Source organism: Lytechinus variegatus, chromosome 1 (assembly GCF_018143015.1).
Source record: "Lytechinus variegatus isolate NC3 chromosome 1, Lvar_3.0, whole genome shotgun sequence".
NCBI lineage: Eukaryota > Metazoa > Echinodermata > Echinoidea > Temnopleuroida > Toxopneustidae > Lytechinus > Lytechinus variegatus.
Window position 1 is genome coordinate 83123409 of NC_054740.1, and position 16443 is coordinate 83139851.

The following is a 16443-nucleotide window of genomic DNA, read 5'->3' on the forward strand; positions in this document are numbered from 1 at the left end:
AACCTTTGTGTTGTGGGTCCTAGGTTATCAGTAAGAGTTGCAATCAAATGCAACCTGATTTTTCTACCAATGAAATGAGCATATCAAGAGACTTGCACTTGATTTTTGTTCAGTTCCATTTAAACTCGACTCTAATAACAGACCCCAGTTGTGTGTTAAATCTCTTTCATAAAGCCGATAAGCTAAAGTTTGCCTGACTGGAAAATGCCAGATTACAAGCCTAAAAGTTTGACAAGTAGAAATAAATATTAGCTTACATATCCCAACTTCAACTATTGTGACTAAAGCGATCAAGACCCATTTTGACTTTCCACGTTCCTGTCGAGTGTAAAGTTTTAAACAAGCTTACAAAAAGCTTTATGACAAACATCCTGAAACAATGTTGACAAAAGGATCGCTTTATACAAAGGTAATTGATAGGATTGTATAATGGCACTATCTGGTATGATATGGGATGGAAATAACTATTCAAAGTCTCACTTTTACCTTAATACAAACCTATTATAGTAAATAGCTAAATTGAATGCAATTTTAACATAAAGGATAGGTGAGTCACACGTGTCAGCTCTGAGGAGTGTTAATCATACTTCAACTAGGGGGATGACTTCATAGTGTTCTTTAACAGTGGAACTACACACTAAAATCAAAAGAAAATTACAATTTGTTATGAACTAATACTCCACTAACGAACATATACTTTCTACATTATCCCTGTGCAGCGACAAAAAATACTCACTGATGACCGACAATGACCGACATAACTCCACAGAGAACAATGTGGTCGAGTGCAAGCTAATTGTACAAAGTGCTTGGGACGTTTCTTGATAAGGATCTGGATGGAATCACCGTTTTTTTCAAAGTAAATGGTTCCACATTTCAAACTGGAATCTAGTACATGTAATCTAAGTAAACTTGCTGCTCGCGAGACAAAACCTCATATCTCAAAAAGTTCGCTAATACATTTAGCGGCTGATCGTATGGGTGATTTCCATGATTGATTATACACTGTAGTGGATGCAATCAAGAAAATATGATCAATTTGTGTTGCGTAGCCAAGGAAAATGAAAAGGCATGGCTAATATCATCCGTGTGACACTTTTCTCCTGAATAGTTGTAATAGCTTAAGTGTTTTTTTTTTATTGAAAGCTAAAATCTGGGACATGATAGACAAGTTAAATATTTTCCCAAAATTGTGAGCTTTAAATCAGCCCAGTCAACAAACAAATTAGGTAAGAGTACAAAAATCCAAACAGGGTGTGTAACAACCTGACTATATCATCCCCAGCAAAAAATACCAACCAATAAAATATGATCTTAACCCACTCAGCACCATCTACATGTATCATTATTAAAACAATCACAACCACTTGAAAGAAAACAATCGAGGGCTTAAGTGCTTTGTCATAATGATTCAAGAGTCAGTATCCATAGGAATCTCCTTGCTTTAATATCATAAAAAATGATAAGTATAAGTTCACATAACTATTATAGTACATCTCTGAACCATATCCCCATTGAAACTGATTCTTCATAACTTTTACAGAGTATCTACGGTGGCAGCACTTGCTAACACTACTAGTCTCCAGATCAAACCCATAAGCAATGCTTTGTACAGTACAACAAGCCTTTGCTTGGAATTATTATGCAATATATATTTGCACTCATGTATACGATGTATTTTACTAACACATGTGATATTTGCCCTGTCCCCTTATCCTGTAATATTCATAAACATACTCAAAGATATGAAAATACACAAACCAGGACCCTGCATGGATTGAGTAAGTGAACAAAATAAATATAGAAAGATATTTTATAATAGTTGATTTCCAAGTTTATTTTCATCGCTGGAATGACCCTTCCCTCAGAGCATTGACATCCCATTGTTAGAACAGAATAACTCCCTTTACATGTCTTTATATATCTCAGAATAGATAAAAGATACCATTCCAAAGGTGATCTCAGACAGTCCTTAATGAAAATGGTGTGATTAGACCAATTTTTTTTTCAGAGAAAAGAATGAGACATAATCAAAAACTATCTCTCTAAAAACCACTTCAGCCTGGTCAGCCAGTCTCCTATAGCAGAGAATGTCACCATTCCACTTGTCATGATCAGTATTAGAGTTGCTGTGAAGTGTTAAATCTGTGCATGCCTCTGATACAATTGTTCCTAGAGTAAAGAGCAGTAATTAGCATGTCTCTGTCATAATGAGTGTTGAAGCTGGATGAGTCTATGGTAGAATAACGTTATCTTTCAATCTGTCATTCCCTTTCCAAGAATAACTGCTGTAATATTTATTAAAACTACTATGGCAGAACACCACTATCTTACTACTATAGTTTCTTATCTTGGAATGTATTTTACCAGAGTTGAGTAAACTTCATTGTAGCGAATCCAGGATCATGTTTGAGGTCCCAGTAGTCATTCTTACACACCCATCTATCCTTGCTTCCGTCATGACCTAATCTGTAAATCAAAACCAATCATAAAAAAAAGAGTTATCATAACATGGTACTAAAAAGAAACCTGGTGCTGGAGTTGGTAAAACTATTTCTGGTTCCAATGGTCAAAAGGAGGACAAAACCCAAATCCGTCTAATTTCAATCATTGATTGTATTTCGAACACATACACGAGAATGTTTTATCATATTCACCAACATGATTTATTCTGTAGAAATTTTTTTTCATTCAAACACTAAAAATCCAGAATATAAATATTGCTATAATTACACAAAGTCCTGCCTTGACACTCATTCAGTCAATACACATAAATTATCCTCTTATTCTTTGAAAATAACTATTACAAAGTCTGAGTAACTTCAGTTTTGCTAATGGCAAAAAGTAATCGGCGAGAATCTCAGTAAACATCTTTTCCATTCTAATCCATCAAATTTTGGTGTGCTGCTTAAATATAACATATGCGGTGAGGCTCATGGGCAGGACTTAACTTAAAGTTATCAGTGTTCTTGATGCATCAATTTTAGTGAAGAAAAGGGTATTGAAGGCACTATGATTATATATACCTGAAGAATCTTGGTTGATATTCAACACCTTGTTCTTCCCTGAGTTTTCTCCTTTCTCTTTGCATTGATTCTAATCTCTGTTTCTCAAGCTCAGCTCCCTTCAAATCACCTTCTTCTAGTAATCTACCAAAACAACAACATTGAAACAATTTACTCTCAATTTATCTGAATCATTAATAAAACATTCGTTTCTAATTTTCTTTTTTTTGCACAATGAAAAAATATCTCCTTGTTTTTGGTATGCTTGCAAACTCCATCATACTGGATCAACAACTCCACCATCCCTAACAAATGTCTGATAAAGCTTTCATAATCAGAAAAAAAGTTTAATACAATGGTAAATTTGTCCTGAGACCTGTTGGAGTAGTTACTATGATGGTAACTTTTCATCTAGTGGTATCTACCATGGTAATACTGATCAACAGCCAATCAAAATCAAAGTTAACTTTCATGTAATGGGCCCATATTGTGTATAAGGAATATTTTCTCACATCATCCAAACAATGAGATGAATGCTTAGAGCCACTGATATTCATATACTAATTTATCCCACTCAAAATAAAAGATTTTCCTCCTTTTCTTTACAAAATCTATCAATCAACCTTTCTATCTATTTTTCTTTTATCTATCTATCTTTCAATCTCACCTCTGATCAGGTCTGAATCTTGAGTCAGTAGGAGGTAGTGTGTCTTGTGTTTCATGGTCTAATTCATTGAGTTCTATTGCAAACCTGGTGAACCCATAGTATATCTGATGATCTGAAGGCATGGAAGCTGTTTAGACAAGAAAAGAAAGTAAAAAGGAAATCACTGAAAATGTAAGGTTTGTAAACCCTTGATTTAGCATTTTAATTTTTTAAAATAGAATAGAATCATTCATCAACCCCTCATACAATGACAGAACATCCAACAATGGTTTGAATAAAAAGATATGGCCATGGCATATGCTTTGAATCATCATAATCATCAATATAATTGCTAATTGGAAGCATAATCCAATCTAGGCTGATTTTATATAATTCATTCATGATTTTCTCTTCTACAACCCCTTGAAGTTAGCTTGCATGTGCTGTAAATATGAGCAGGACGTAAGGTGTATTCTTTTACAAAATAAAATGAAAATGTAGTGAAGTGACTTACCAGCTCTCCAGACACATTTAGCTGAAGCTGATCTCCCGCAGTACAGACCTTCATTCCACTTCCCAAACAGTTCATGGATCATACGTCCTTCTTGATTCAAGATAACACCAGTTACTTCATGTAATCTACTGCTCCAGAAACTAGCCTGAAGTAAATCCATACCAAACAATGAAATCATAAGGGAAAACACAATGGATAATGGCATTTTCTCTAACTTTTTTAGATGTTTTATATTAGCACTGAATACTAGTGGGAGGTTTTGGAGATTCACTTGCAACTTGTTGGCTATTTTGACATTATGAGAACAAATCACTGGGTGCGCCTGTATGTTGTCAAAAGCTAAAAGTGCTTTAACAACAATGAATTTCATTCAAAATTTTACAACGCAATTATCAGTAAACATTGTCTACTCCCTGAAAAGTATTTCATGCCAAACTGCTGCTTGATAGTACTGACTATCTTAAATATGAACAAAATATTGCTAATTTCACCAATCGTTCATTTACCAACTGGTTTTAGATATTGGCAAATGTTAATGCCTTGCACTACAAAGGGAGAGAGAGCTGAGGTGGAATCTAAATCTTTGACCTTGAAGATCATAGGATGAAAATTTATACATTGATTCATAACACCCTTACAGCTTTGATTTATCAATAAAGAAATATTACCACTTGGAATGCTATCCCACTTTCAACAAGGCAAAAGCAATATTGTGTCTCGCCCACGTATAAAAATAACCAGAAATATCGTGATTCGCGAGGGCATGCAACAGAATTGTATCAAAACTTCATTGTAATATGACTGGGATGGAATAACACTTGCCTTAAGAGCCTTGCACGTAAACTTTAATGTTGACCTGAAAATAACCTTTGATCTTATCATATGACCTCCAACTGCAGCATAACATGCAGGTCCCCAAGTCCATCTACCATCCAAGTTTGGTTGAAAAGCACCTTACGGTTGTGGACTTATGTGTCATTAGAATTGTGACGGACGGACGACATTTGGATCCCTAAGTCTCGCCTTCACCTCTGGTGGGCGAGACAATAAGAGAGGCTTCCAGTATTCTTTTCTTTCTTTTTTTTTCCTTTTAACTACTGATTGTTAATTTACACTTACTTATTGCACAAGTTAAGCTACTTTTGCCTTTATTTCTTTTAATTATTAGACAATAAAATAAGAAGAAATGTTGATATTTTTTTACACAATTTTGAAATCATTCATGCATGAAATTCTTGCCCCACAAAATGTTATTAAATGGAAGATATATTCTGTTCTGATGAATTTACCTTTGTGAAAGTGAGTTTACATGATATATCTCCATTCTTGATGACTGTTTCTCCATAGTGATCCACCCATCTCTCTCCACTTAAGATATTGTGAACACAGCTTGTTACTTTACTCAAGATGAAATGATCATTGTACCTACGGAAAAGCATAGAAAAATAAGAATAAAAATAAATAGGGATGGATAGATCCCATTGCCACTTGAGTTGTATCGTCCATTTGTAAAAAAATTATAGCAAGTAATACACTGTCACTGGACTCAATTGCAACCGTCAGCACACAATTATATGTGTGATGTTAAATCATGCTATATATTTCTATTTCATATATGTGTCGTTTTAATCAATTTGATATTTCCATTTTTACCTGTACATATGTATTTTTAATGGAAACAAAATGAATAATTCAGGAGATCAAACAATTATTGCACTAGGACACTGTTGTATTAAACTTGCCATTGATCTTAACTTTGTTGTAAATGGTAACTACCATGGAAATCTGAATCTCCATTGGATATTGAGCAATGCTACCATTGTAATTACCATCAACAGCAAAGTTACAAGTAAGTTTTATGGACCCGGTTTATGAAATTGACACAACCTCACATTAACAAAGGTGATACATGGGACATCAAAACTTGATTACCATTCAAACCAAGAACCTATCTCGCATGAAATAAAGGATTATAAAGCAAAGAACATCTGAACAAATGCCACAGGAATGTTTGACAGGAAACAGATCACTGGGCGAGTTGTCTCATGTTAGTCTGCACCGACGCTGAGTAAATACTAGCGGTATAATGCATGTTTGCAGAACTGCACTGGATATCTGACTAGAGAAGATGCTGTGTAGAGGATCTGCTTCCACTATGAATCAGTTCTTTAGAGCATCAGTTACATCTAAATAGAATTATCATGATATAGGAGGATATCATAACCCTCATTTTCCATTTCCTTGTGTAAGCCTCGACTGCATCACACAAACTAAAATTATCAGATTATATCAAGTTTATTAAGAGAGAAAATAGAAATAAAAATCAAAAATTCAATCCTACCCTTATCCAAAATTACCTAGTAACCTAAGATCAAACTTATGTAATTTCTGATACCTAGCATGTATGTATAAAACTTTGACTCAAATCTAATTAGCATAAATTCCTTTTGAGTTGAAAACGCAGCCCACTAGCAATCACCTATTCATGCCAGCCGAAAAAAGGCTGACATAAATAGATAATAAACAAGGCCAGCATAAAGGTTAGCTGGGGTATGTTATTAGCATGGTATGTTGTAGAGTCTTGTGTTGTGCATGTTTATTGTTATGTTGATGTGGTGACATCATCATGTAATGACATCATCATCACATGAAGAGTCACACATTCTGTTATATGTGTCTCTCTACACTGGCCTTGCTTGCTCACTGCCTCCAGCTGGTGAGCAAGCAAGGCTTGTCTTATATACTTTAGCATATTATAGGCAAACTTTTTGACAGTTGGTGAAGAAACCACCACGCCATGGTTTAACTTCCAAAATAACATGCATAAACATGATGTTTGACAATATACTTTAGTGGTTTCATCCAATAGGCAGAGAGGAGATGAGAATATTTTATCATGCATCATGAATAAAAATTAGGAATTCATTAAGTAGACTTGAATAGGCAGGTTTACTATTATTCAAATTTTATGCATACCAAAGGTTGCCCCTAACAACCGGAAAGCTTGCCCGAGGCTAATGTATGCAAAGTGGACTCCAAGTATTGAAATATCATTGTTAGGTACAGGTTTACGGAATAACTTGTTACGAGGCCCAAGGGAACAAAACATCCATAAATTTGACTACATTAGTAAAGCGGTCTATTCATAATGACCAGTTCACAATAGGTATTCAAACGTTAAGCCCAAATAGTGGATCCCACTGGTTCTTTGAATTTCAATGATTGGTATTGTTCCATTTATATGGGTCTGCCTAATAAAAGTACTCAGAGGAAATGCAAAATAGATAACATGTGCATCACCTTTAGGAATTTGTCTAATAAATGGTGGGACACTAAACTTCAATGAATGCATTGTGATTGTTGCTTGGTTAGACAATCACCTGTTTGCTATCTAATTTCACATGTCATGCATACCTTTCAGACAAAGTTGAATGCATGGCTCATGGCTGTTGCTAAGTCAGATGAAGGTTTTTATCAGGTATTGTGAAGAAATCTAGTGATTAGCAACTCAATGAACCCAAGATACATGTAACTTGAACATAAGGAAAACATGCATCATACTCCCTTGGCCTGCATTTCAGGGGAAGCGGGGGACAGCCCCTCTTCCTATGATGCTTCAAGAAGTACAAAAAACTACATGTAGTAATGTTACATAAGGAAATTAATGCCCATGCCCTATGCTAATACCAACACAATCAGAAAATGAATCTTGCATTACTTTACCCCAAGATGAAAATTTGTGGCAACTTTCATGAACACTAGCTAACTAGGGAATTAGTTTGATCTGCAAAGGGTTCACCTGAATTTCTTGCCATAATACGTTGTCACCATGGCAAAACAATTTCTGGTAAATGCGAAAAACATTAGCAATGGACCAAGCGCCCAACTGTACGCTGATTCCTTGAATTCTCCAGTTGGCAGCCGAGTAATTGCACTTCCCAATAGATTTACATGTATGCTGAAACATTTTGAATCCCCAATATAATGAATAATTAACTTAATCCAACAACTCTCAAGCACTAAACACATAATGCACTCATGGGACAACACACAAATTTTAGCTGGTTCTGTTTTTTCTTTGACACTTTAAACTTGAGCGCTATAAGATTAAGCCCTTGCAGTGAACTAAAGTGAAATATTCTTCCTTATATAGTGAAAGCAACATGACAGATGGTTTGAATTTATTGCTTTGACTTTGCCCTGAAGGCAATAAAGAGAAGTTGAGAAAAAGGGGCAAGGAGGCAGGGAAAGAAAGCATATAAAGTAGAATGAAAAACATTTGTACATTTCAGGTAAAAAATCTTAAACTGAATATGTATCGATGTACCTGCATCATATTGCTAAGTCTTACTTTGGTATGTGTATGTGAATAGTTCCTATAGGGATGACTTCCATTGATTTGCCCCAGAATTTAGTCTTTATCCTCACATCCTGTGAGTAGATGAAGTTTTTACTGTCGCAATGGCAGGCAATGATGGGAGGATGGTGTGATACCTGGTGGAAGATAATACAATGGAATTTGTTAAGCATGGTAAGTTTTTTCATCTATTACTGTATATCATCATCACTATCACAATATTACCATTATCATAATGAACACAATGATCACCAAACTAACTGCATTCATAAGCATCATATTTATCACCCCCACCACACAATCAGCTTCATCATCAGCATCATCATCATCATCATCATCTTCATCATCACCATCATCATCATTACCGTCATCATCACCTCCACCAACGTCGCCACCACCACCACCACCACAATCATCATTATCTATATTGTAATCATTATTACTATCATCATCCACCATCATGACCATCACAATCATCATGATCATGATGACCATGATCATCATCATCACCATCATCATCATCATCACCATCATCATTACCGTCATCATCACCTCCACCAACGTCGCCACCACCACCACCACAATCATCATTATCTATATTGTAATCATTATTACTATCATCATCCACCATCATGACCATCACAATCATCATGATCATGATGACCATGATCATCATCATCACCATCATCATCATCATCACCATCATCATTACCGTCATCATCACCTCCACCAATGTCGCCACCACCACCACCACAATCATCATTATCTATATTGTAATCATTATTACTATCATCATCCACCATCATGACCATCACAATCATCATGATCATGATGACCATGATCATCATCATCATCACCATCATCATTATTACCATCATCATTACCGTCATCATCACCTCCACCAACGTCGCCACCACCATCACCATAATCATCATTATCTATATTGTAATCATTATTACTATTATCATCCACCATCATTATTATCATCATGATCATCATTATCACTACCACCACCACCACCATCCACCATCATAATCACATAACCCCCATCACCATCTCCATCACAATCATCATCAGCACATTCACAATGCAAGATTAATTTGAACACATCTATCACTACACCAAAAAACATCTCTTTTATAAATCTCACCTTCTCGGCAATAAACTTGAACCCCTTGTCATCCCTGACACACTCAAAGGTTTCCCCTAGAAGAGGGTTGAAGGGCTTTGTCCCTGCTCTAGTGTACGTTGAGCTGTAGCTAGACACCGCAAAGGCTGCAATGTACACCATCCTCATGTAGGGGTCATCGACCTCTGATGCCTTGTCTAATAGTTCACTGTACTCTAGCTCTTCACATAGTACCTGAATAAAAGGTTAAAATCAGTTATAAGGTAAATCAATTATAAATTGAATGAAAATATACACCAAATAATAATGTACTCAGAGTTATCAATTTATTTTGAATAAAACATTACAATTACCAGGATAAAACAAAAAGCCTCAAAGCTTAATAGTAATAAATCCATTTTACCTCAAAGCCAGACATAAAACAGACATGAACCAAAGGTAATCGTAGAAAAGTCACACGAAGAAGTACCCGGTAATGCAAAGTAGATTTTACCAAATTTAGATGAAATATTCATACATAAAATCAAACAAAGAGGGTCAATTCAAACACCCTCTTTCAAAACATACATCATACAAACAGCTGACTACGAGCTTTCACATACACTATAGAATATTGATTACACAAAAATATTTGAAAATATGTCAACATTTCTACATGTTATACTTGTTCATCTACCATGAAGTATAAATTCTATCACTTTCACAAAAATGCATACAAATCATTAACAGTAATGAAATTGAGGATAAAGTTACCTGTAGCATACTGAGTGGTTCATTGAGAGCAACGGGCATGGAGATCTTGGAGAGATCTTTACCAATGTTTTTCTTGAGGATATTCCATAAACTGAGTTGACTGGTATCGGGCTGGGGTGATGGTAGGTGTGTTCTACGGCCGGTATGTGATCGAGATGGTGCCTCCTCTCTACCATTCTCCACTGTATATCATCAAATAAAACAAATAATCAAAATTCTAATACGTTAATAATGCATTTTTACATCACAGTCCATATTTACATGTGCTTTCACACATGAAATAAAACATTAATGTGATCAAATAGGGGATCAGTGTGAAAAGGAATAAAGTGTGTTCTTAGGCTGGTATGTGATCAATATGATACCTTTACTCTACCTCTTACTGTATAATCATCAAAATAAAACAAATAATCACCATGATGACAATAATATGACTTGTTGATAGCACATTGTCCACATAAACATTAAAATACACTTTCAAAGATGAATTGAAAAAAAAAATGTGATCAACTATAGGAACACTGAAAAGAAATACCAAAGTTGTCATATTTTGTATGATACATTTAGTACAATATTGTGAATGGCATAGTGTTGATAGATTTATATTATAAGGGTACAGGTCGACATACTGAAAATGGACTAAGCAGTCACATAATGTGACCTAAATACCGTATATACTCATAAAATATTCCACTTCAGATCAATGCAATATTCATGACACTAAACAGCATATTTTGGAATAAAGTAATCCTAATTTAGAGGGCTCATATTAATATATTATCAAATATTAAAATTTCAATTTACCAGAAAAGTGAAAGAGCAACTAATCATTTTTGTACTGATATCTCGCACTATGGCCACAACTCATATAAATAAATAATCTGCAAGACAACGGGCACAAATTCCATTTTGTTTTTCCCCCATTTTTTTTTTTTAATATTCAGCTTTGAATTTATTAGTAGGCCTATGGCATCCCAAAGGGCCAAATTCAAAGTGACAATGTTCACTCATCTGGGGCATCAGTATAGATTTCATCTGCACCTTACTTGCCAAAATTTCAATCAACATGGAATTTATAACTGTTGCCTTCAACTTTGATTTATTGAGTCATACCAAAGTTAAAGGTAATATGTAATTTATAAAGCTAAGGAGTGTTTGAATCCATATTCTGGTATATTCATTGATTTCTAAAAAATTAGTCCTGTAAATTTTGATTCATCAGCAAATAAACAATGTGTAGATCTTATTAGCATTAACCTTTGGTTACTAATACCATGGTCACATTTGCTCTACGGCGGCCGTACGGCAAGTCGAAAACAGCCATTTCAACATTTTTTTTACCAACTACATATAGGTGATTTGAATTGAAATTAATAAAACAGCTGTTGTCGATTTCCGTACGGCCGCCGTAGATCAAATGTGACCAAGGTATTAGAAAGAGAGAGCAGGGAGGAAGATGGAGAGGGGGGTAAGGTGTCAATTTGTATTCATCTTCAATATATATTCCATACAACTAGCCTAGACTAGTTCTTAATATGCTTTCAACCAGTAAATTTGAGAAAACCTGAAATGACATCTCAAAGAAAGTTGCTTGCAGAATTAGTGACACAAGAGAACAGATATTAACCTAATTGTACATGTATGGGAAATATGAGGAGAGAAGATAGGCAAGCATGCAAGACCAGCAAATGAGATATCTCAGATGATCTGATTGTGTCAACTTGTTGGACAAGTGAATAAATACGGGAGTGCGAAAGGAGTAATTATTGGGAGCAAGAAAATTAGGAGTCAGCCAGAATGACAGGACATTTTCTTAAATGACAAAGACAAATAGAAAATGGGAGAGAATGAGGGCAGATGGAAGGAGGGATACGGAGGGGGAAGAGAGGAAGTGAAAAAGAAGGGAGAGAATGGAATGAAAGGACAGTCCTGAGTGAAAAGAAAGAGTAAAAAGGTGTATCTAGAGAGGGATATCGCGATACAGTGTACAATTTAGGGAGAGGAAACAAAAAAAATACACATGCATAAAAATAAATCCCCCCAAACAAAAAAGAAATCAAAGAAAAAGAAATAAAGTAATGAAATAACAGAAGAAGCATTACCAGATGAGCTGTAAGATAAACTGTATAAAAAAATTACAATCAATATTCATTCTTTCTCTTTATGTTAACACCTTCTGGAGTGAGAGGTTACTGATCTATATAGTACACAGGGAAGTCATACCCAGTTCATTCTAATTTATTCAACTCTACCTTCACCCTTGACATATTTGCTTTTTAAAATACCTTCCTGTAATCTTAATCTCCTAGCAGGATAATACGTCCTACTTTCCTCCTGAAAATCCCTTTGAATTATTCCCATCGTGGTACCTAAATTAGCCTAGTCCTCTTTGCCATTTGCTTTCATTTCCGGCCGACTGTGCGCATAATGTTCACAAATCTCCCTTGCCTAACTGCCGGTTCGGCTGGTATGGTATGGTGATATGATCACTCTATTGCCATGATGCATACCTGTACCAGGCATACATGTATTAGTATCTTCATGCACCAAACCAGCATAGGCTTATGAACTCATTCATGATGAAGTGACCAGTTTTGTCAAAAACTTTTCATGGAGACACCTAAAAGTCTAACAAAATATACAAGAAAAAGTACACGATTCTACATTAGGCCAATCTATAATGCACCAGAATATATTGCTAAATATTAGACAATCATAAATAGTGACTAGGTGACTTACAAAGAATATATGAAATTAAGTTTTAAAAGACTTGAATTGGCAACTGCTATGAAACTTCTGATCGTACTCGTGTAACTACATGTAGGCCTATCTCCAATCATTTCAAACAAAGAAACTTTAAAAAAATTAATTGAACAATAGAAGCTGACTGAATAAATATTAATCAACTAGATGCATCAAACTAGCACATGTTGGCTGATATTAACCAAGTGATATGTTCATATCTACTGCTGATAGCTATGCATAATGATCATTTAATAACTTTATGAGGGTAAGTAATTTTGTTCTTAAATATACTATAAAAATCGTGCAAGCATACTTTCTATGCAGACTCTCTCTACAATGGAGCAATTTTACAAATTGCAAAGTTTTTATACAAGATTCCTGTATCTGATAAAATGCACGCAAGATTGTACAAGAATTATAGCAAATATCTAATAACAAATATGTATCATGTATTTAATGTTTAGCCTCCTGCTAGTAGATTGAACTTAAAGAAACATGAATGCCTCAACTTAATCCAATAAATAGCATCAATGTAATATTATCATAAACCTATTCATGCATCCCCCTCTCTCTCTCTCTCCCTCTCTCTTACAATAAATAACTCTCCAACATTTATTCATTTATTGCTATGAACAATTAACAGTACGTTATCAATTAATATTCTTCAGCATGAAAATCATCGAGTTATATATCAACTCAGTTGAGGCGTATTGGTAGCCAGCAGGATTTATTTAATGCACTGGAAACAGCAGCTGGATCTGTATAAACTGTGGCCTCGAAATAGAATAATTCTAGGGAGGAGTGGGGAAACTGGATACATATATGTACATGCACAGTGTAGCTTGAATCTGAGGACTGTGGTATTATCATTATCCTGATGTAAATTGCTAAATTATAAATCAATTGCCTTTTATTGCCGTTTTCATTATTATTAGAAGTAGCATTTTTATTTGATCATAATGACAACATACTTAAGTTACAAACCAAGGGATGGGTTATGATATTGAATATAAAATACATTTGTTTTACTACGCTACTGTCTACCACAAGTTGGAAAATACTTCAAAGTGAAATTTGAGTGAACTTTCAAGAAACTTTCCCGACTACTCCATACTGAATGGGGGATTATACACCGACTTGGAATGAATAAATTATGAGACAAACAGAGTAGCAATCCTTAACCAATGCATTGCCCTTTAAAAAATGACATCCAATATCTATCATGTTATTTGACACTAAAAGTAAGATATTATTGACCTAGAAAAATCCACAATTTGGAGTTCATATGCATTTACTACGGTATCAAATATTGTACAAGAGGCAATTAATTTTGGTTTCTCTTATCTCTATATCTCTTCCAATTCATTGATTTTTTAGTGCAGTATTGTGTATTAAAATCATAACAGCATGAAAAAGGGAAAATTCAAGCACACTATACACCGCTTTCATGGTGTTTTCTCATTATGCTACATGTACACATACTGTATCAACTGTTAAAAACTTGATAGCGTTATGCAGAGCCCCATACACTGTATTTTGCAAACACTGCATAATTCAATTAATTACATGTCCTGCAAACTGTTGCATAGCTTTGTTGACACCCCTTGAAGCCTTTCCTAATTATCCAAAATCCAAACTTCAGGGTATATTGGAAAGGTAGTCAGTCCCCAGCGTCAACGACTGCTGTAATTTATTCACCACGCTTGGTTTGTAATTGGTGATGTCTGGATGCCTGCGCAATTGAGCTGTAAGAAACGACGTGATATTCCCACCTGAAGAACAGTCAAGGTGAGAAAATACGCCAAGATGTCCTCCACCAATCTGAATTATATATTGAAAGAGCTATGCTCCAAGGAGATACGGAAACTCTGATTGCATCAGCAGATCAGGACAGAGCTAAGGCTTGCAACAAGTTAAAGAATTACATGTAGGAGGGTAGAGGGAGAAGACAATGATGAAGGTTTAAAAGATAAGGTGTATCCATCAAAAACTCCATTAGTATATACAAAATGATTTTTTTTAACAGAAAGGTTTATTTTTCTCTTTCATTTTCTCAAAATCATTATTATCCAAACATTAGTATATGACTATTTAGTACATAAAAAAATTGTAAACATGTAAATAATTTATTCTGTTAATAACTCCCAAATCATAAAAATATGAAATAATGGCTTAGTATGTAATTTTTTTAAACTACTAAAGAGGAAACCATGTGTAGCAGCCCCCCCCCAAAAAAAAATATACCTAAAAAAAATGATATTAGTGTATTGAAGAATTAAACACCATCCTTAATCTCAACTCAGTGTTTTTCTTTTGCCATTGACGAAAGAAAAAGGTAATCAAAGCTTTCTTCCATCTTTATTAAATTTTCCTTTTGTAAACCCCTTCTCTAAATTCTGTATGCATTTTGTTGAAGGAAAACAAAGTACATTTCAACAGTATTGAGGGTAATGAAGTCTTAACGTTAGACTTGGAACCATATTAGCTATCACTTTGATGAGAGTTCTGAGAGAAGCTTCTATGATAAAACATCTGTCACATGTAATAAAATTCTATGACAATATCATCTATTCAGCACTCCAGGGTCATCAAGTCTCGAAAAAGGTGAATACCTTCTAGCTCAAAGAAGTGATATCCCCTCTTCAGGATCAGAAAGGCATTTGCTCTTATTCTGCAAGGAATAAATCATTGATGCTTTCAAAGAGATGATTTAAATTGCTATGAGACAAGGATAAATCAATGCTTAGTGAACCTCAGTGATAGTATCTTCCTATCACCTGCTTTATAGTCTAGTCAACAAGGCAATCGAAGAGAAAATAGTAAAAATACAACAGAATATGTGAAAAGTACATTAGACCTGTGATAAATTCAAGGGATATATTAGGGTGAACTGCCCCTAAATGTCCTCCGCAGCACCTGTATCCTTTGGCAAGGTCTTTATCTCCGTGTACATTTACCACTCTCCACCCAGGTGAAGTAAAATGGATACCTGGTTAAAAGAAATTCTATGAATGCTGAAGCACCTGATCAGCTTGGAAACTTTTTTATTAGAAAGATATGTTATTTTTTGCTCCCATTATACCTCAGCATTTCTAAGACATAAACTCAATATATAACTTAAGATTGCAAATTTAAGAGCCCCAGGTATTAAAATATTCTAGTAAAACTACAGGGCAACGTTTCCTTTGGGTTGAACTAATTGTGAAAGATGAAATGTAGAGTAATCTACCATGGACTCTGCTAGATCAGCCTCTCTTATTTTTCTTATAATCTCTAATGACATTAGCTGCCTTG

At 34.9% G+C, this 16443-nt stretch overlaps 1 protein-coding gene across 6 annotated transcripts in view; it reads right to left on the reverse strand.

The window, feature by feature from the left end:
• Window positions 1–856: 856 nt before the first annotated feature.
• LOC121425429 (oxysterol-binding protein-related protein 6-like) overlaps window positions 857–16443 on the reverse strand; it is a 69957-nt gene continuing 54370 nt past the window's right edge. For all 6 annotated transcript variants that reach the window (XM_041621480.1, XM_041621501.1, XM_041621493.1 and 3 more), the window contains exons 14-21: window positions 10405–10586; window positions 9673–9885; window positions 8517–8659; window positions 5455–5590; window positions 4166–4310; window positions 3673–3799; window positions 3027–3149; window positions 857–2469 (exon numbers count right to left, since the gene is read on the reverse strand). In XM_041621480.1, the coding sequence (XP_041477414.1) occupies window positions 2364–2469; window positions 3027–3149; window positions 3673–3799; window positions 4166–4310; window positions 5455–5590; window positions 8517–8659; window positions 9673–9885; window positions 10405–10586 (1175 nt within the window). In that variant the 3' untranslated portion in view covers window positions 857–2363. The remainder of the gene's footprint in view (window positions 2470–3026; window positions 3150–3672; window positions 3800–4165; window positions 4311–5454; window positions 5591–8516; window positions 8660–9672; window positions 9886–10404; window positions 10587–16443) is intronic.